The sequence below is a fragment of the Anas platyrhynchos genome, chromosome 8 (genome assembly GCF_047663525.1).
Source record: "Anas platyrhynchos isolate ZD024472 breed Pekin duck chromosome 8, IASCAAS_PekinDuck_T2T, whole genome shotgun sequence".
In the NCBI taxonomy this organism is placed as follows: Eukaryota; Metazoa; Chordata; class Aves; order Anseriformes; family Anatidae; genus Anas; species Anas platyrhynchos.
The window spans coordinates 36,791,693-36,814,066 of NC_092594.1; the positions used below are offsets into that span (position 1 = coordinate 36,791,693).

At 41.9% G+C, this 22,374-nt stretch overlaps 1 protein-coding gene across 9 annotated transcripts in view; it reads left to right on the forward strand.

Moving 5' to 3' along the window:
- The window catches only part of PATJ (PATJ crumbs cell polarity complex component), a 145,917-nt gene that overhangs the window by 111,471 nt on the left and 12,072 nt on the right, over positions 1-22,374 (forward strand). For all 9 annotated transcript variants that reach the window (XM_038183227.2, XM_038183228.2, XM_027462630.3 and 6 more), the window contains 7 exons: positions 397-514; positions 1,095-1,228; positions 13,817-13,900; positions 15,845-16,038; positions 17,821-17,968; positions 19,175-19,261; positions 21,959-22,076. In XM_038183227.2, the coding sequence (XP_038039155.2) occupies positions 397-514; positions 1,095-1,228; positions 13,817-13,900; positions 15,845-16,038; positions 17,821-17,968; positions 19,175-19,261; positions 21,959-22,076 (883 nt within the window). The remainder of the gene's footprint in view (positions 1-396; positions 515-1,094; positions 1,229-13,816; positions 13,901-15,844; positions 16,039-17,820; positions 17,969-19,174; positions 19,262-21,958; positions 22,077-22,374) is intronic.

Consider the following 22,374-nt stretch of genomic DNA (forward strand, 5'->3'; position numbering starts at 1 on the left):
AGAGGGGCTAACTGGAGAAATACTAAAATCATTTTCTTGGGGGTAAACTTCAAAAATTACTTTATTCTCTTTAAGTGTATCAAAATAGTCCTACAGGCTAATGTCAAGGATGTTCTTTGCTCTTTAAAAGAAAAAAAAAAATTGTTTGGCATGAGAGGCACCACTGAGAAAAGTCCTACTTCCTACACATGATTGCTGGAAGCACAGTTATCCACACATTCTGATTTGCTATTTATCTTCAAAGTGAATGTTTTCAGTTCATCACCCATGCTTCTTACGTTTCCTTTCTGTTGACTTAGTAGATTTAGTGGGTGCGCTGATTGACAACTAATGCATAATTTGCATTTCTGTGTTTGATAACTGATCTGCTTTGCTTCTGCTGTGCTTCAATTTTAGGTTCTCAACCAGATCAAGCAATCTAAATCTTCAACAAAAACATCCGTCAACTTGCAAGAGATACCTCTGGTGTCAGCACCTACTTATCTTCCTCCAGACACAGAAGTCACCAGCCGCAGTATGAACCAGTTTCTATTTTTTCAATATTACTGTGTGGATTAAGTACCCTAATCCAGGATGCTTTATATTTTTTCTGGATAACTTTTTCTGAGATTTTTTACTATGAGCATCCAATGTACTACTTCAATTTACTTTATAAAATGTTTGCACTTTTCTCTCATTTTTATAATTTTTGAGAGCCTGAAGATGTCTTTGCGTGCTTCTCATGACTTTTGTGTACAGAGGGCTTTTGCTCCTCTTTTTAATTAAAAATAAAGACAGAAATAAAGGCAATCTGGGACATGACCTTATCTACTCTGAATGGAATACACATTGCCATCGTGATCTGAATTGTATAGGTTGTATCTGAATTGAGTCCTACCAGACATTCACTCTATTTACTCCTAGAGCTTTGGAGATGGTCTAATTTAGAGACTTCAGAAGTGACTCAGAGTAATTGTCAAGTTTGGTTTAGATTTGTAAAGATGAAGAGCAAAATAAGAAAGCTTTATTAGTTGCTCTCATATGATTCCTTTTTTATTATTATTATTTTCTCACATGACAGTGTGACTTATTTCTTTCCTTTTTCACATTCCTAGGTGTCTTTCCACCTCTATTGCCTGTGGATCCAGCAACATGTCCTATTGTTCCTGGGCAAGAGATGACTATAGAGATATCCAAGGGTCGGTCAGGGCTTGGACTCAGCATTGTCGGAGGGAAAGACACTCCCCTGGTAAGCTTCTTTTAAACTAATATATTAATGTGTCTGATAAAGAATAAGAGGTAAAGAAACGAATTCTGCCATTAGTCTGTTACTACCCTACTGTGTTGGTCAGTATGGGGAGGAGAAACCAGAAACCAGAATCTTCAATAACACTGATAATTTTGTCTTGTATCACATCAGTCATTTTCTGTTGCATTTAAATTGAAAGGTCTGTGTTTCAGAAGTGCTTTCTGCTATGATCAGAGTTTACAAATATATGTTATGTTTTTAACCAGTGTGAATTAAGAGTTTCCTGCAGGTAAGTTGCCAGAATGATTAGACTTAAGGAGTGTCACAGAGGTAGAACGACTTCAGCAAGGTTACACCTACATCTTCAGAATATATTTAGTAGATATTTAAATAAACTGTGATACATCTCCCAGCCAGTTGAACAGAGGTAAATCAAAAGCAATCTTTTATTGTTTTATGCGTCTTTTAGTTTAATCTGCCCTTGGCTATGTTGTTTAAACAAAAATTATTTTCAGCTACCTTAAAATTTATCATTTCAAGTGTAAACTCAGCAAGTTAATTATGCTAGCGCCATTTCTACCTCTGCTGTTGCTGTTTCCACTCCTCTCTACATTTAAGAGATGCTGTACTACAGTGTAAGAGAATGTCAGCTTTTATTTAAATGTCACATTCAGTTCTTTCATTAAACTAGTCTGTTGCAGAGGTTACTTTATTGCATTCTCCTGAATCCATTGCAGCAGAGATGTAAGGCAACAGAGCCTGCTCTGTTACGTGCAATTGTTCCGTTCCCAAAAATATCATGGTTGTTCATCGTTAAACAATAAAGTGCTTTGAGTGTCAGCAGCCAGAGATTTTAAACAGTTGCAATGTAGCAATCTTTTTCCAGACCAAGAAAAAAAGTGGAAGTAATAAGGTGGTTTTATTTTGCAAAGCATAGGCTGTATCTTTTACAGCATTAAAGCTGAAATTGGAAAAGGTTCAGCTTTCTATCCCACTTATCCAAGTCTCTGGATGTGTGGAGTTTGGATGAATTGCTCTGTTTCACATGGAGATAGATCTGACTTATGCCAAAGGTTAAATCAGCCTGTATGGTTTTCACTCTGTCCAGCCGTGCACTGGTTTGTATCTAGTCCTTTTTTCCTCTAGCTTCTCAGTGTTGAGTAAATTCAAATAAGAATTTCAGTATTAGTCATCTCTCTGCTTTTTCATTTAACTGGAATTTGGAAATAATGCATGGCAGTCTGTCAGACACTATCTGGTACATGTCTTTCATGAGATTTTCATATAAATAAATGAAAATTATAAATATCTACTTTACAGAGCAGATGAGAAAAATGCAGAGGATTTTGTTCTTTAAGTTGAGTAAATGGTTTTGGTTAAGTATTGTGCTTTCATTACTTTATTCATTAAAGTGTCTTTGTAGGAGTTTATGATCTATGCAGTTGATTGCAGTAACCGTGAAATTCATGGAAGGAGGGAGGTCTGATTTCCAACATTTCTAATCCTTGCATTTTGGACCCACCAAAATGAGTCCCTGTTTCTTGTCATATTTCTTCATCTGCTCATTCAAAGGCAATCGATGTTGTTTCATAGGAAACAAGTTACAGTTGTGAGACCACAGTCTAATCTAATAATTTACCATGTGCAGAGACCCTCTGTGGGATTCTCCAGAGCTTGCTTGCTTATCCAACCAGAACCATGCATGCACACTGTTCTCCTTACAGCACGTAGCCAGGGAAGTGTCTTCAGCTGGTGGGATCGACATCACTCTGTCTTGTAGTAGTGATCTCCCTCAAATTATTCCCAAACTATTTTGATGCTTTTTTCAACATGTACGCACAAAGAAAAAAAAAAAAAAGAAGAAAAAAAAAAACAAGGAAAGGAAAAAAGAAAGAAAAAATCCTTTAGTAAAGATCTGAAATAGTTTACATAACAGAATGGAGAGAAGTAAAAGAAGATGCTACTCAATGCCTGTCTTTTGGGATTTCTTGGAATAGAGGACAGAAGAAATTACATACATACCTGGAACTGAGTGATGTATTTTTTCTTACTCTACTTCGTTTGTTCTTAACTCTGATATAGATGGACATCTGTCATATTTCAAAAAAGGCAAAATAAATTGCCTTACAGCTTCACTGCTTATGCATGCATTATGCCCAGGTGCCATAGAAGTTTCTCTCTTCCAAAGGGCTGGTCATGTGGCAGAAACTGAGTATCCATGAGCCACTGTTTTCTCCAGTGTGGTGAAGTGATATTAATTAAGCTGTAATAGTTATTAGTTAAGTTAAGCTGTGATTGGTTTCAGCAGTTTTGTGTTTGTCTGTTTCTCTGAGATATTTTTTTTCTTTTTCCTTTTCTGTTTTTGAAATGGGAGTTGTCAAATTCAAGTCAGAGGAATGGGAATAGAGCCACTCGTAGCTTATTTCTGCAGGCATGAGATAGGGATTTACTGCCTTCCGTGCTCATATAGTTGAGGCAGCACACACAGGCCACAGAGGTGAGATGCTGTGATGAGACCAAGGAAATGGTCTCACCAGAGACAGAAAGTCAGAGCAGGAGTAAGTCCGTGGGCTTGGTGCCTGTGTGTGCCACATGGCTGCAGAAACTTGTTCTGCCTGGTTGTCCTGTGAGAAAACAAGACACTCACACCTGTGTCTTTCTCCTTTCCTATTGTGCTATTTATTTCATACCTGCAGAGGTGTGCAAGTGGCTGCTAAAAGCCAAGGCTCTGAACCCCAGTCCCCAGTAGCTCAGAAGTCATTTATCAGCCCTGGGGACGGAGGGAGGCTGTGGTAATAAAATGCACTTCATCTAAAAATGCTGAACTGGCTGCTGGTAGTCAACACTGACACACAGCAGCAGTTCACATGTGATGGGAGGGCTCATTTCAGAATATTTTGGATTTTTTTTAATTAGTCCCAGCTTTTGGAATAAACTTGGCAGGCTGCTAGCGGGACGCTTCCTAATGAAACACGGAGTGTGGCTTATAAATCGTAACCTTGGGAATCCCATCAGAAATCACCAAGTAAAGGTTGTTCAGGAAGTGGGAAAATGATGTCTTAACCCCCATAAAATGTTTTGTTGTTGTTGTTGTTGAGATGAGCATCCCATTAACTTGCAAAACCTTTCGAGTTGCCTGTATTTGCAAGCAAGGATTGTGGCTGCGTACTGAGGGGAGCCAGAGAGCATCAGCTGGAAGGATGTGCTCCTAGAAAAGGCATGGGGAAGAAAGGATTGGCCTGGATAGTTGTCTTCATGTTGCTGGGATCTAGACTGCTGTAGCTCTTAAGCAGTCCTATTTCCTTTTATTCTGAGGGTTGATTTTTTTTTTTTTTCTCCAGTGTCTTTCATTTCACCTTCTCCTGCACCCCGGGGAGAACACAACACATGGCCTCTCCTTTAAAGCAATTAAACTGTGGAGCGGAGCTGGCTGAGGTACAGGGCTTTCAATTTGTGAGAAGATTTGTTTTTTGGTTATAGTCCAATCAAACTTGTAAAAGTAACTCTCAGAGCGGGAATTAAAAAATATAAAAAAGCAGTGTTTTCAGAAACATCCCAAAATGAGGTTTGGGGGCTCTAACTCCGCTCCCCAGGACACCATCCTGCCCTCCCGCCCCCCTGCTTGCTGAACGACCCTATAAAAAGCTCGTCAGCCCCGCCACTGCTAATGGCAGCCATAAACCTGACAGGAGTGTCATTGTCACTCGGCAGCTGCCAGCGCTCCCAGGGCGCCTGCACCGCTCCAGCCGCGGGACGCCCGCCGCTCGGGCCCCATCAATGCAGCAGGGCCTGCCAGAGCATCAGGGGGGCTCCAGGAGCTGGGCAGGGCTCTCCTCGTGCCTGGGCATCCAGCTCTGAGCCCAGGACTCTTGGCTGGACGTGGAGTTGAGCTTTCAGGCGTCGGCAGTCGCGGCAGCCAGCCAGCCTCCGTGGCTGGGTGCCCCCAGGATGGAGGGGGCAGCCTGGGGCACAGCACCAGTGGCACCGCACTGTGGAGCTCACCATGGAGCTAGGAACCTTTCCTTAGCTATCCCGCTTTTGTTTCGGGGCACTCTGCACAAGTTGTTTCCAGGCAAATGGTTTGGTTGCAAGTACTGGGCTTTTTCCTCTGAAACTCTTTTTCCAGAAAGTTGTTAGGAGGTTTTCAGTTTAAATTATCTGATTCCCAGGGTATCGAGGAATTGTTTGAAAAAGTTGTCCGTGTGCTCCTGCAGATAGCGTGTGGGTTTAATTCATCCTAACCCCATCATCACCACACAGCAGGTGAATACTGCGATGTCCAGTCCGGTTAGCTGCTTGCACTGAGCCATTTTATATAAAATAGGATTGCCACTTTACAGGGATCTTAATCTTGGCAGTACCCAGAAAAAAGCATCACTCTGAGATAAAGACAGCTTGTTGGTAAGGTGGGAGAGCTGCTTTGCTCCACCCAAGTGATTTAGTAATGGTCGAGTTGATTACGAGTTGATTACCTGTAGTTTGTGACTCTGTGCTGTCTGGGCGATGAAGGTGCTGGGATGTGCCCGAGGGCATTTGGGGATTTTGGGGTCAGCTGTGATTTTGGGAGGCTGGTGCGTGGATGTTCCCTCCGGGTTGAGTTACAAAACCTCAGGAGGGGAGGAGAGCGCAGGGACTCAGGTGGGGCCTGAAACCACAGCTAAGTGCTGAGGAGGCACCTACAACATAAAAGGGAAAAAAAAAATACATTGTAGGAGCGGGCTCTTTGGAGCTAGAGTAGCTAGGAAGGCAGTCAAGTGTGAGATGTGAACATTAGGATGAAAAGAAGCACCCTGTATCCCGTGTATTTTGTATTGAAAATGACAACAAACCTCTTGTGCAGGATTTTTATGCTGGGCTGTCTACTTCGAATTGGATATATAAAAATGTTTTACTTTTGCTTTCAGCTGGCTTTAATAAAAAGCATTTCTAAGGCAATTAACAAACCTTAAGGTACTCCATCTGTAAATTAAAGTGATCCACAAAGCCAGGGAACTGGAAAACTCGAGCAGTGCTCCAAGAAGTAACAGAATATGCCTGCGCTCGGCTCTGACACCGGTTGGTGCAAGAGCTGGTCGCACAGGAGTCAGAGGAAAATCTTTCCTAATCGCCTCTGCTAGCCCAGAAGGCTTTCTGGCTTACAGCAGGGCAGTGGGGCTTTCGTGGTGGTTGGGATGCAGTTTGACAGCAGCGTATTTAGATTTATTCTGTCAGTCCAGGTGAGTCAGACCTTGCATAAACCCCATCTGTTACGGAGGGGCAAGGGAATAATCAAGAAAACTGTGACTTGGAATTGCAGCTGTTAGGACCCGCTGTTTGCCCCTGGAGCTGTGCGGGCTAATTACCCTGCAAGGATCTCGGCGCTGCCAAAGCCAGGCTGGCGCTAACGCCGAAGCCAAGCGTGCTATCTGTGCTTTGTGCCGTGCTGCACGTTCAGCAGCGGGGGGCACATCCGAACGTGAGGGCTGGTGCGGCTCCTGCCTTCCTAAACAAACAGGTTGTCCCTTGGTGGAGCTTTCTCCCACCTCAGTTATATTTAGATTCAGGCAAGAAATAACTCCATCGGTTACAGACAGCTGAGGGCTGAGCAACTTTTTATACGGTCATCAAGTACAGCTAAGACTGCAACCGTTTTAGTGGAATATGCTTACCTTGTAACTACAAATGAAAAGCAAGCTATTGGCCTCAGGAGGGTTTTAGCAGTATATTGCCTATAGATACAGATGCTGTTAAATCTATTACACGATGAATGGAACAATAGAAGAAAAAATGGTAATAGAAGTCCGAAGTTTTTAATCACGACTTGGGTATCGTAGGGGAAAAGCTTGTGGTTGGGAGGGAAAAACATTCAGTCACTTGTTAAGCATCACTGACGTTTATAAAAGAGAAGGCAACTTAATGACAGTGGTAAACGTAGTTAGCTTGAAATTGTGAGGAATTGCTTTGACTCCTGGTTGCATAATGTACAAATGAAGTTGGTGGATTCATCATAATTCCAAGAGGACATTAGCTCGCAGCAGCATGAAAAAGCAAACCGCTTTGTACATGAGTTATCGCAAATGGGAATTAAAGCAGTAAGTTTTGCAAATCGTATATTTGATAGATCTTTGGCAAAGGTTTCGCTGACTGTATGGCGAGCAACGTCTTGCTTGAAGAAGCTGGTGTCTTCCAGGAGTGTAAATCAACCATAAAATTTAAGCTAACAATATACAAAAGCAGTAGGACATATCAAAATGGACTTCACGGGTATCTTGCTTGCTGGTAGTTGAAACCAAAGGCTTTTGGCTTCGTGTCTCAAATGCATTCAGGATCTCATGCATTCTTTATATCCCGTGTTATGCACTGTGCACTGTAAATTTTCATTTATTTTTTTTTATTTAATAAAATAATGAGAGTGAGAGAGTTAACATTTTAATATGTAGCTCTGTGTTTTATTATTCCCTCTAAAATGAGCATGTATACTTTTTGAAAAACTTTTGGTTTGCTTTGGCATGTGATTCATAGAAACATAGCTCTTTCTATCATTCTAACTTAAGTCATATATTTTTACACTAAACATCTTATTACCTTAGTTTTATTATTTCAGAATCAAAGGAGAGCTTGCAAATGTCTATGACTGCAGACCGAAGGAATGTTAATGAATAGTGCCATTGAATTTTCAGGTTTGAGCTTTTCTGATCTTAGAGAATATAACTGTAAGCAAAAATATTATGCAAGCCGAATAAAATTTAAATAAATAAGGACCAGATGTAACTATAGGGGCCTATAAAATGTAATACAAATATTATCCACTTCCTTAAAATAAATCTGTATTTTAGTATGAAAAATTATATTCATATTGATGTTGTGGATTAATCTTTTTTATGAAAGTTGGCAAGTGAACACCATCTCTTGCAAGGGCTTGTTCTTAAATGGGAAACAGACCTTTTGTTTTGACCTTGAGTAGAGAAGTTTTTCGGTATCATGCAATGGTAAAGCATTTTTACATTAACACAGTAATACATTTTTACATTATATAGCCTGTTTTATTACAGTAGTGTTTGGCTTGGGATTTTGGGTGCCTGTTAATGGTTTGTGAACGCTAGCAATTGCAAAATATTTGAGTGTTAGAAGGAGGTACATGCAGCATGATGCATTAGGTAAACTTCTGTAAGAAGTCAAGTGATTTGCTTTGAGTTGGCCTTCGTTTTTTGTTGCTGAACTGTTATCTTTTAGGTTCCGTTTAGATCTGCAAATGGAAGATCATAACAGAGCTGTTGTAATTTCCTCTGCCTACAAGGAACCAGCAGCTGGATTTATTTTAACTACTGAAAGATTCTTATATGGGACTAATTCTTCAACGAAGCACACTGTGCAACTAGTTGACTTCTACTTTATCTGTGAACCAGCCTGTAAAAACGAAATGACAATTTTACTACTCCGGACAAAGTATTGTAAAAGTTGAAAAGGAAATAACTAATGATATTTTACTTGCCCTGGGAAAGAGATAAGTCTGTAATCCTGCAGTCAGCAAAAAGCCTCGTAGCTTTATTATCTATACTAAACGTTAATTTAGTGTAACGTTTGTGGCTATGTAGGAAATCTGTTGGAAACGTGTAATATTATCTTAGGAAAACACAACTTGTCAAGTAAATCCAAAAACATTTTTTCTGAATGTTTTTTTTATATGCAGCTTACTTTTTTGCTTCCTCAGGAAAGTAATTCTCGCAGAAGGCCTCATTTCTTACACCACGTACATTATTATGGTAGCGGTAAGATTGCACCTAACTACAGACCAAATTGTGATATAGCCACTTAAAATTCATATAATTCCAACAGTTTGCTGTCTCCTTTCTATCACTACTCGACCATATAGGTTCCTCAAAACCTGTTCTCTCTGTGTTCTGACCTGGACGTTCAGCATTACCTGTCCATACTGCTCAGAAGAGTCTGTTCAGGGAGGACAGGTACCTCTTCCCCGTGTAATGCTCTCCTGGTCTAGGACAAGTGCTGGCAATGTCTATGGGTCTAAAGAGAGCCTTGTAGCTGTAGGGGACAGAGCTATGGATCTGGTTTCTACTCCCAGGACTGTTCTGGTTTTTGTCTGATGTTTACAACTTTAAAACTCACATCTTGGAAAATGCACTTGGGGATTTTGAAACAACTTATTTCCAACAGAGTACTCAGTGTTGTTTTGTGCTTGTGGCTGTTGCAGTCCTCCGTGTTCGCCTCGCTCCTGTGAAGTGCCTTTGATCCTGCCAAAATAATGGCTGGGTGTTGTAGGCTGAAGTAGCACAGCAAAGATGAACTCAAATTTAATATTAGTTCAGTTAAAGGAATAGTTTGATGTGAATGATCTGCAGTAGCTGTTCACTGCTATGGCAAGAAGCCTCTTTACCAGAATTCAGGCCTTTTTCCTTTCACATGCAGTCAATACCAGGCGTGTGGGGATTTCTCTGTTCCAGTTATTCTGAAATCCCCCCTCTGGCATGCTCCTACACCTTTTATCAGATGATACAACTTCATCAAAATATCCACAGTGTTTAATGTTGAGCCTTCTTGCTGTCTTGTGCCCATTTAATCCCTCTGCTTCCAGCGTTTGCAAATAACATAGTAGTCTAGGGTTTGATTTTCAGTGGAAAAGGGCACCTGCACGGAAAACTGCTGCTTGTCCTTCTGAAGAACAGCTGCACAGAAGAAAATAAACTGGCTCAGATGCTATAAACTTGCAGCAAATATGTGAGCAGTCCCAGCCTACAGCCAGACAGCTTGTGAGCCTTTCTCAACACTGTTTATAGTCCTGCAGGCTTTTAAGGTTTGCTTGGTCAGTGATTTTCCTGAATAGGCAGCTGACATCGCCACCTTTCTACCGAAGGTTCAAGTAAGACAGTGCTATGTGGTCATTGCCTGAGGTCTCTGCCTTAGCGGTTCTTGACATTTAAGATAGAGGGATTAAGCTGTCACTCTTAGCGAATGTAATTCTTAATGGGAGCATTTCTATTTGTGCTCTCTGCTGATGGGTGCGTTGATATGCTTCCCCTGCCGGGTCTCTGAAGTTGTTATAAATCAAGCAGAAAAAATATTCACAGTTGGGGTGGAGTTGAGATCCAATTTCCCGAGAGTTCAGGGCTATTCCCCTCCCTTAAAAGAAAACACAATGTAGATCACACTTAGCATGTTTTACAAGCTGTATTTCCCCTACGTAGATTTAGCTAAGCAGTGGCAGACAGCTTCCCTTCTACTTGGACCGAAGTTTTCTTGGTCAGATGTTCACACCTGTGAGCATGGACTTTGTTTAGCATAGAATTGTGCTGGTTTTATGCCCTAGCTTGTATTCTGCATCCTGCCTTCATGGACAGGGAGATGTTAAACTTTGCATTAATTCCTGATTAATGGTGCCAGACTGATGGAGTAGTCAAAATATACAAAGATGAAAGCTTTAAGTTTTTTAATATATCTGTAAACCTTATGACGTGTGTGCTTTCAGCAACAAGATATCTTTCTTTAAATAGCTGTGTTCTTGATATGGTGAGCATTTTTATTTTCCCCTTCTGTGCTGAGAGTTTTTGTGGACTGCCGTTATCTATACGAAACTAGCAGTGAGAGGAGGTTGTGAGGGATGGGAATGAAAATCTGTCCACAGCCACCATTAATTCACAGCCTGTAGTTGGACATTGACACCACTTTCCCTCCCTCTCTGTTTTATTGATTGACTGTTGGGTTTTTTTTTGAACTATTAAGGACATGACTTCTCAAGATGCTGAGCACAAAACTGAATTTGAAGCTGGTGAGTAGGAGCTGCAGATGTCCAGTAACCGAAACCCATCCTTTAAATAAATGTTCTGTATTGGTTTAGTCGTGATAGATCCCAGGTTGTTTTCTGATGCACTGAGATGAGTGTTACAGCTTAAATCTGTCATTACAGATCGGGGCTTAGTTGTTAGATGGCTGGAATAATACATTAAATCACTTTACTGCATGTTCAAGCTCTTTTTAAAATGTAGGTATCAATAAAATATTTAATAATGTCAGTAATTTCTAGTGATTTGTCATGGATGATCAAAACTAATAAGGCCTTACCCAGATCCCACTAGGTTCAATGGAAAAAGATTACTTCTGGGTTAAATTTATATTGAGCAGATGCCAGAAATAACAGAGGTAAGACGTCTTTTGTCACAGTTTATAAGCTAAGGAAGGTAAGACTTATGCTATGGACTATTTTAAAATCTTGAGAGTACATTGCAGGCACATTTCTTCATTCTGCTTTTAATTGATTTGATAAGCCTCTTTCAACTATGCTGCTTCAAAAAAAAGCTCAGAAAACAGTATGTTGGCAGGTCAGATGGATGTTTCCTTCTTCAGAGTAGGCTCAGACTGAACAGGAATGTAACTTTTCATGCCCTATGTATTCTTAGTTCTAGGTCTGGCTTCTAACACGTGCAGGAACTGCAGAGTAGTACTGAATTGTTACCTTTGCAAATCAATGGTGTGGGTTATTCAACTGAAAACACTTGGTAATTCCTGAATCTAAGCCATAAGTATATGTGGTTTTACATTCAGTAATGTGGTACTGGGAGAAGCTGGTAGCTGTTACCAATGGCACATGCAATTTTTTCTTCTGAACCTCTTATTCACCCACTGCCCTCATGTGCCCTACTTGGATGATGCTGTCCTGGCAAGCTGGTCAATATTGTGTGTTATCTTGGTGATTTCTAAATGCCTTCCATTATAAAAGTGTTTAGAAAAGTAAAAGTGAAGCGTGCTATTGAAGTTCTAAAACCAAAGACTCAGCTTTTTCTCAAACTTACCCATGATCAGCCTTAGGTGAAAAAATATACATAAAAATATACATCACTGTCACTGTATTGGCTTCCACCCAGACGAACGTCTCTTGTGTTGACTAGAGTTACAGGATCAGTTTTAAAACAGCGGTAACAAAAGAGGGGAAAAAAAAAAAAAAAAAAAAGGAAGATCTCAGATGTGTAGCAGAGAAGTTCAGCAGTGCTGAGACGGACGTGAATGTGTTACTTGGTCCCACTGGTAATTGCTGCTCCAGTTATTTCAAGCAAACCCTGTGGTTGCCAACGGTATATTTTTTTAAATCAAACTGTTCTTTTGATTTTCTTAATTACCATGGTACACAGCTCATGGTATTTTGCCTTCATTTATGTAGATTGAAATCTCTCTTTCCCCATCTGGGACGCTTGTATCAGCTGTAATCCATTTGTGATTAAAATCCTTCAGGCTTTTTTCAGTGACTGGTGTACATGTATCAAAGATGAAGCTTATGACAGTGGTGCTGTGCTGCAGCAGCAGCAGAGCGGCTGTAGATACAAGTCCACATCATTAAATAAGGTGTAGTGGGAATGAAAGGGAATAATGCTCTCAGTGTTGTCTTGATCAGAGCGTTAGCTTTAGGGCATCCGCGCTCTCTTTCTGTTCAACGTACACCATGTGTGCTGGGGAAGTATCACAAGGCAACGTGGGGGAAGTTAACTTGGTGATGAGAGATGTAGTATCTCACAGTGTTTGCAAAACACGAGCGTGCTTTGTTCTGCCACAGCAGCTATTTCCTGCTCCTGCCCCAGGAAGGCCGTGCACAGGGGGCTCGCACCCTGCTCACCTCACAGCCTCCTGTTGCGCACACCGCAGAAAGACGCGTGTTCGACTGCTGTGTCAAACTTGACAAAGGGACTTCACAGCCACAGCTTTTTTGTTGGTCGTGTTTGTCTGAGAATGGGTTATCCGATAACCTGAGTAGCTAAACTAATCACGGAGTATTTATCCAGAGCAGTTTTAAAGTTCTTCCTGACATCAGGGATGCCTTTGGAGAGGGCAGCAGCCTGTGCATGGTGCCCGTCTTTTTGCGAATGCTGGTGGTTGTCAGAACCACAGCTGAAGTGCTGTAACAGGATGTTCACCTATTTGTTTCAGGAGGCGAAAAAAAAAGAAAAGAACAATGCAAAAGGAAAGCACCAGCAAGAGAACAGTATGTTCTTTGTAATGCTTTTTCTTCAGGGACATCTATTGCTGGCAATAAGATTAAATCACTGAAACCTTCCCTGAAGCTACATCTGCCACTGACTACATTTTCCAACCTCAGTAATAAACTAACATTTGCCATTGTTCGTTTCTTCTGGATTTCATTTCTTACAGATTTAACCAGCACTATTTACCACAAGGCATTCAGCTCTTGCTTAAAGCTGAGTTCTATGCCAAGTCCCTAAAAATATTCATAGCTCCAAAGAATCTGGTTTTAAATAATATCATAAAAAGTAGATGATATTAATACCCCAGTTCACACTGAGTTCAAGTATTGCTGATGCCAATGTATAAAAATGATAGAAGCCCAAGAAGCTCTAGGCGAGCCTACCCTGAAGTGGGGAACAAAATCCTTTTTACCCTATTACTAGCTCTCTGTATTGTGACTGTGGCAGTCATTTTCTTATCGGAAACTCTTAGAAGTGTCTATGTATCTACGTGAATGCATTTTCTCCTCATGTGCTGTGCCCTCTTGGAGCAGAGTGTCGATGGGCTGTGGCCTGGTCCGGCACTGCCGGCGCATGGACGGGGCGTTGATGAGGGAACTGACTCAGCCCTCTCTTCCCGCAGGATGCCATCGTGATCCACGAAGTTTATGAAGAAGGGGCAGCAGCCAGAGATGGCAGGCTTTGGGCCGGAGATCAAATCCTTGAGGTAAACACGTCTCGTCATTGCATGCGCTTCATCGCGTCTTTGTGGTGTAGATTTGTGTTCGGTTCAGCATAGGTTTCCTTCAGCGAAAACAGAGACCCTTTGCAGGAGCTGTACTTGAAGCTGCTTTTCTGCCACTGAGACCATCCTGACAAATTCCCATTTCCTTACATATTCACATAAACTGAAGGGACAAATTGAGAATGTATTAAATTTAATTGAGCACGGCAGTTCTCGAATTACATAGTTCAGCTGTCATGTCCAATAGCTCGGCGTTATTCATCTGTTTAATCTTGCATTCGGAGGCCTTTCGTTCGCTGCGGCCGGAGCTGTGGCATCTGCTCTGCCCGTGCGCGAGGCTCAGGGCAGGACGGCGATGGCGGCCACAAGGCCTCAGGGCCGCCGCCATCCGCGGCCATGAGCGCTGCCGGCTCCCTCAGGCCAGGCCTCCTCACGCACGGCGCCGCGTTCAGCGAATAAACGTGGTGTTCCTGCAGCAAGGATGGAAGTCGAGGTGGGAAGGGGTTAAGAAAGAAGTGCTGGTCTGCAAATGAAACTTGCGTCAGGCAGCGGGTGCGCAGCTGTTTACAGTGCCTCGCTGTCAGATCAGGACAAATTCCCAGCATGGCCATTAAGGCGTTAGTGTGTAGGGTTAGAAAAATAGTGAGGGGCACTTGGGGAGCTGTCTTTACAGCTCTTGCACAGAAAATGTTTTTTTTAGCGTTAAGGCTGACTGTTATTTTCATTTTATAAATAACTGTGTATTAACAGAGTACGATAATTAGCCAGGGGATAAAAATGGGGAAGGTTAATTAATTCTTCACTGGCCAAACAGGAAAGTGCTAATGTTTGTGTGCCATAATATTGTTATTATTTCAGCTTTTAAAAGCTGTACTAATGAAGCAGAAGGATGACTCTGAATGAGTTTCAGATTGGTGTGATAAAGCACACATAGATGCCATGTCAAGGAAACAATACTGAGGCAGTGTATAAATAAATGACTACAGAGTTAGTACGAAAAAAAATACAATTACTGTAGATTAGGCTTAATTATCTTAATGCAAAATCAAGTATGATTATAACTTTGCATATTTAGAAATACAGAGAAATATTTCCATTGCCTTAAAACTTATTATTTTATGTAAGTAGATTACCATTGTATTGTTATTCAGCTACAGTCCATGCTGCTTCCTAGCCAGACTTGGAAAACATTTATGCGTTGATATTTGAAGAAAAGAGATTTTTGCCCAACAGAGTATGGGCAAACACCTTACAGGGCATCTCTGTGTCAGGCTTGGCAAAGTTAGGAGATCAGATTTCAAGTTTCGATAGTTTTTTCAGGTACTTAAGCATTCAATCAGAACTTTTTGTTTGATTTGATAATACTGAAACATTTCCAGGTTACTGTAAGAGAAATGTGATCAAATGCTACAGGAGTGGTCTTGTGTGCCATCTATTGGAATAAAGCAAAATAACCATTTAACGTGTCCTGCCTCGGCTTCACCATGGCCATTTGCTAATGTTTCTGATTCCTGGTGTCGTTGGCTGGACAGTGTTACTTAGCCAGGGGAGGAGGAATTCAAGCACTGGTACCTGTAAGGAGAAGGAGTAGAGGCATAGGAAGGTTGAAGGGAGCACGTCATGCGTTGTCTAGTTGTAAGAATGTAAGCACTGTTCAAGATTCCAGTATTTAAAAAGAAGGACAGAATATCTACAGAACTTATAAGCCCCAATGTTTTGATTGTTTGGATTTAATCTAGACGGTGGCAGAACACGCGCAGTCTCATTCAGCAGGAAAGCAGACACTCAGCCCTCTGGAAATCGGAGCACTAAATTAGAGTGCCAAGAGGTGTCAATTTGACAAATTTGTCCTGTCACACAAGGGTAGGATGTGATGAAAGGATCATTCGCATATGTCATTTGGAAAGAAAACACTGATTATTTCAGGTGAACGGGATCGATTTGCGGAACGCCAACCACGAAGAAGCTATCACTGCGCTGAGACAGACGCCTCAGAAGGTGCAATTGGTTGTTTACAGAGATGAAGCTCATTACAAAGATGAAGAAAATTTAGAGATCTTCCATGTAGATATTCAGAAGAAAACAGGCCGGGGACTAGGGCTCAGCATAGCTGGAAAACGGTAAGAGCTTCTCTTTGATCAGACTGCGCTACAAATGGGAAATACTTTGCTTTTCGCCATGTGAACAGCTGTAGCCATTAAATGGAGTATGAAATAAAGGAAAAAGTCCATGAGCAACAAGATTTTGTATCTGAGTATCTTCAAGGATGTCATGGGGTTGCGATCCTTACTTCTCTTAACAGAACAACAGCAGACCTGTGTAATAAAGGCTGCTATTCCCTGGGAAAACTCCCAGCCTGTGGCACTGTGTCCCACTTTGTGCGTGCCCAGGTGAGCACATGGAGAACTGGGGAAAGCTCTGGTGGCTTAAACAGAGCTGTGGCTGAGCCCTTCTCTGACTTCAACATGGGAAGAAAACTTTCCTATTTCAAAATACGAGGATGAAAATGGATTCATCTGTTAGATCTATAGCCTGCTCGGTTTCAAAATGACCACTTTTGGTGGAAGGTAAGAGGCTGGTAAAGATTTAGACCCAAATCATGTAAGACATGTGAGTGACCATACAACACTACAGACAGTGGTTCTGTGAATAGAAAACAGAATCCAAGATACTGCGGTAGGTAACAGCTGCTTAATAAAATCTGACTTCTTGCTGATATATTTCTAAACCAGTGCTATTAGATCATTCAAACTAGAGCACTGATAGATTTAATCTTTCATTGCTAGAAGAGATTTACAGCACGACACAGGCGAGCACTCATTCAGCTCTGGTGGGTACGAATCGTATGGTTGCTCTTCTGCATTGCCAAAAAAAATTTATTTTCCCAATTACAAATCATCATGTCATTATCCTGACTGCGTATGGTCAGTGAAGTTTCCACAGCAGTTTTTTTTTCCTTTTACAAGAGTGGTGATGTTTAACCCAGGTGTTGTGAGCAGATTGCAGGTTGGGTAATTAATATAGCTTATGTAAATTACCCTACAGATGGTAATACAGACTCCAGCCCTCCCTCGGCTGCTTCTGTGCAAAACTTCCTGTACTGTTGCTAACTGCTTGCCTTGTGGGGGTTTCCACCTACGAGGCAACCTCCGATCTGAAGTTGATCTGATGATGGCCAGCAATCAGCCAGTGAAACCTTATGTCCTGCAGGGTGAAGGATCGATCCCAAGCCCGTGCATCTCAGCCCATACCAGCTCCACAGTGAGCCCTGGTAGCTGGGGCTGGGCACAGAGGGGTCCTGCAGCATGGGAAGGGAGCCTCCTGCTGAGGTTGCAGCTTGGGAATCTGCTCACATGCCCCTCGGCTGCCCGACTGCTGCTTTCCAGTTCTCGCAAGCCTCGCTGCAGGCAGACAGCCACAAAGCTGGATTTTCTGCTGCATAACTCAGTGCAAACTTAAAAGTCTTCTCTGCAAACTTCTCTCCGTTTGGGGCCTCCAGGGTTTTAGAGAAGAAACCAAGCTGAACCTTTAGGGGGAATATAAAAAGTAAAGTAAAAAAATCTGAGGCTGCATAATTCAGATCAGGCACATGAGGGGATGGTTTAACTCCATCTTAGTCTGATCCTTGGCTTTTTTATTTATACAAGTGGTATTTTTCATGAATCTTTATGGATTAAACAGAACTAACAGGAAAAGGGGAAAGACAGCATTAAACGCAGCAAAACATGCCTCAATTTTAAATTTCAGATTTTTTTTACACTCAAAGAGTTGAATGGGGTATAAAACTTGTTCATGCTCTTCTCACAGGTTTCCTTTAATGTCTCTTAAATGCAAGTAATCTAAATTGGTCTCCCAAAGAATATTGGATTGTGTAATTAGCCATATGCTTCTTGCATTGTTAGAAATGGAAGTGGAGTGTTTATCTCTGACATTGTTAAAGGAGGAGCTGCAGACCTAGACGGAAGATTAATTCAAGGAGATCAGATTTTGTCTGTTAATGGAGAGGATATGAGAAATGCCTCACAAGAGACTGTTGCCACTATACTTAAGGTGAGTACATAATACATTTAAGATATGGAATTGCAGTTACTGACACTGTGCGAGGTAATTATCCTGAAGTGCTATTTACTCATACACAGGACAGCTCAGACTGATTACAAAGACAGGAATTTCATCTGAAATTACTGCGAGAGATTCATTTAAAATCACTTCATGTGTATTTAGAAGTGGAATGGCATGAAATGAGAAAACAAAGACATGTATAATATTTAGACATTTATTTGAAGATGCAACTGTATATTTCATGAGCTAGAAAAATATTTTGAAACCTGAGAGGCATACAAATGAGAGCTGCCCTGCAGTAAAGTGCCTTTGGCTTTGCTGTACTAACCTGCAACTATAAAACTGCAACCTCAATCCGTTTCTGCACAGCTTTTCATCTTGCAGGGGTGGTTGTATACTTTGAAGTTGTGTGGTCTGGGAGAGAATTTGCCTTTTTCCGTTAGAAAGCATGTGGCTGCTGTCTGGGCTTGAGAGGGAGGAGAGGACCTGGGATGCCCCAGCCACAAATTCCCATTGTCAGCTCCTTCATCAGGGCTGACAGCCTGGACCAAGGGTGAAATGAAGGGTGGGAGCGCTGCTGTGGGACCCACTTGTATACAAAACTGCATCTGGAGGCGAGGGATTTTTTCCCTGCCATCACCACCAGTGTTCCTGCACAGGATTCCTTTCTTTCTGGAAAGGGAAGGTTAATTATTTCCTTTTTTTTGTTTGTTTGTTTTTATTTTTTCCATTCATGATTGCTACTTAGCCAAAAGTACTTTACCTATATAAGGACTGGAAATTGGTGATATGAGGGTATAACGTGAATTTGAGCCCATATTTGTTAAATTCACCCTTTTCTGTGGCTTTTCCCTCTGAAGTCTGTTTCACAAGTATTGTTTGTGACAGACTTCTGTGGAAGAGTCGGGAGCTTTTTATTTGTTTTAATTGTGTAATTGGCCATCTGCAGTGTGACCTAAGAACCCTTTGCCAGTAGAAACATTCATACTGACTTCAGCAACCGGGATAAACCCCAGTCTGGGGACAGGTACTTCTTATACAGCCCAAATGAAAGCGTTAATATTTTTAGTATTCAGCACATTGTGGTTTTCTTCCTGGGGTTGTGGTGCTGAATATAAACACAGTTCTCTCCAGGAAAGCATGAAATATTATATGTCTACTTAAATGCTGTACGTTGTGGTTCTTTTTCCCAAGTGTGCCCAAGGCCTAGTGCATCTCGAGCTTGGGAGGTTGCGAGCTGGATCGTGGCTGTCAGCACGGAAAACATCCCAAAACAGTCAGGTTAGTGACAAATTCATATGTATAAAATAAAGCTGTGAAGGGCAAGGAATGGGAACAGTGCACGGGGTTGCACACGAAGCTCAGTTCTTCTGTCATTTACTGCTGAGGATGTGGAACAAAATACTTTATCACAATAATTTGCTTTGCTCAACTGCAGAAAAAGCATCATGCTGAAATGCTGAATAAGTGGAAGAATTGGATAATGATTTTTTTGTTTGTTAGTGTCTTCCCGAAACGCATCAGAAATATGTAATATCTTTCTCAAATGATGATGCCGAGAAGTTTTTTAGACCTGCAAAAAGCGCTGAATGCATTTGCTGCAGCTGTTTTGTCAATCAAAATGAGTTAATGAAACTGAACTGTATCTTCGCCTATCTTATGGCAGAACCACATGAGAGCTGCTTTGCTCTCAAAGAAAACACAGAGCAATTTCCTGCTTCACTTGCTTTTTACCTGAAGCGAGGACAACAATTCATTTTTCAATCAGTGCAGGGCTTTCCCCCTCTTCTCGCTTCCCCCAATCCACTCAGACATTGATACTATTAGTATTAAAGTTTAAGTACAGCAAGGAGGAGAAGCAAGGCTTAAATGACTTAGAAAACTGGTTTTTAATGGATTTTTCCTTCTGAAGACTGACTGTTTTGCCATGATATTGAAGTTGCAAACGTCCCAGAGAGAGACAAGCTGTGGTTCACAGCAGTGCAATTGCTATGAGTGTTTTGCCCGCTCTCTGCACCAGGGCAGCTGCTGGGGACATCAGGGACGTTGCCAGCACGCCTCCCTCTCCTCAGCATGCAGAGGCTGAGCACCAGTGGGGTCCAGCCCAGCCTCCACAGATGCTAAGAGAAGGGGCTTGGTTTTGGAAATGGCGAGGAGCAATAGGAGGCTTAGGGATGTACTTTAATGTAGGAATGTTTTTAGGGAAAAAAACAATCCTAGTGATCAGGTTGGTAGGAGAAGAGGCTTGTCCTTGATTTTGTGCTTGAACAATCCAAAAGGGTGCCAAAAAATCATAGTCATGTGGCATGATTTCTTAACTTTATGAAGGCCTGCAGTGATCCGGTCTGCTGTCTGTGTGGGTGAAGTGTCGGGAAGGGCTAAGGAGCCCATAGCCATGTGGGAACAGCTGTGCTAAGCCCAGCTTTAAAAATAATGCCTAAATATTGTTGGAGAAACATCTGCATTCAGGCAAGGAAAAATGAAGCAACAGAGGAACATGATACTGATTGCATTAAGTAAAGACAGCAGTCGTGATTATTACTTTTTGGGTTGTTTTATCAACAGTTAGCATAAGCAAGAGCTCTGTAATCAAAAAGTGATAGTTAAAAATGATTGCGTATTGCAATGTAAACTCATAGCTGAAGCAAAATGCCAGAATGTTTTTCTAGGTAGAAAATAAAATCAAATGCTAACAATGTCATCTCCCTTTCTAGCATTTTGTAGCTTTTTCAGGAACCTGTTAATTTCTGTATTTCTTTTAATACGAGAAGTCTTAGCTGCTGCTCTTAATGCAGAGTCATTGCAGAGCCTGCATCTCTCTGCTCCAAAGTGACTTGGTGATTTTGAAAATGGAATAAATGTTTCTCAGCAAAACAGTTCCAAGAGTTATAAAAATCTTGGCAGATAATACGGCAAATCAGCTTGAATGATTTGCACAACTGTGAGCGATGTGTCAGAAGCTGCTGGCCAAGAGCATCCAGAACTTTTGTCCTCACTTGGCTTTTTTTTTTTTTTTTTTGGTCTGTTGCATACCTTTAACAGTAGAAACATAAGCCTCGTGGTGCAGGACAGTGATTTCTTTCACGCACAGTGCAAATTGTGTTAACTGACCCATGAATTGGCAACTAGACGTGGAAATTGTGCTCTGCCTGTTGTTCATCACTGACAGCTGCACACTGGTCAGTTAGGATGAATGCTGCCAGAGCTTTTGATTCGCCGCCTAATGCATTTAGGGGAAGAAAGCTCTGCTGTGCGCCCAGAAGTGTGGAGCAGATCTTTGTTTCGTATAAGCCAGCTTAGTCAAAAAGGTCTGGCTGCAGTGAAACCTGTTGTTCAGACACATTTCCTAAACTGATAACGACGTTTTCTCCGAGGGGGAGCAAGTCTGAAGATAAGGCCAGATACAGAGATAGGGAAAAGTAGTGCTGGAAGGGAGCGGTGCAGTGCCGATAGCGTGCACGAGCAGCTATCTGCCAGCTTGTCCCTCCTGTTGGCAGTAAGACACAGCCGTCCTGTGCTGCATGCACCTCTGTTGTTATTCTGGAAGTGGGCGGGGATCCTGGTTGAATGGTCGTGGGGAAGATGCCCACCAGATTTATCAGCAACCATTATTTCCCCTTGTCCTCAAGCTTGGAGAGAAACTGGGAGTAAGCGATGGAGGAGGTTAATCCTTCGTTATGACCTCTAGAGCAGATCACAGAATCGCAGAGTGGTTGAGGTTGGAAGGCACCTCTGGAGGTCGTCTGCTCCCAAAACCCCCAAGAGCCATTCTGTAGTACCACTGAACAACTCTACACGTGTGCCCACAACGCAGAGACAGATTGTGGTAGGCTCCATCAGGGGAAATGAAGCTGGAGGTTTCCACTCATGTGGCTGATGTGGCATTTCCACTCTGATTTCCCAGAGGACGTCACAGGAGCTGGTTTGAAGTTCACGTTTGGGTTTGACTCTCAGGTTCTGATTTACATTTAATTTCAGGCGAGCCAACAGAGTGCCCACAGCCACTTCCACCCCGCGCTTGCTCCGGTCCTCTCTACCTTGCAGAATTTTGTCAGCACGAAAAGGTCTTCAGCAGATGTCTCTCAGAGAAACTCAGGTATTTTCCGGACAGCTGTCAAAATAGCTGCATGTTGCTTGCACTGTTGCTCTTTTTGTACAAAAGAATACTTGAATACTTGAGCCTGGTTTTCCTACACAGCCTCCCAGAAGACGCACCACTGATGTTGTAAGACCCTTAACACTTTCCTGCAGATGACATTGCTTTCATGTCCCGTCGTAGAGTAATGGCTCCTCTATTTTAAATGCAGATTCTTGCACCCTGCTATTCCCCAGCGCCCTTGTCGGAGGCTTAGCACAGGCAAGGTTCTTGTAGAATAGTTTTTTTTCAGGGAATA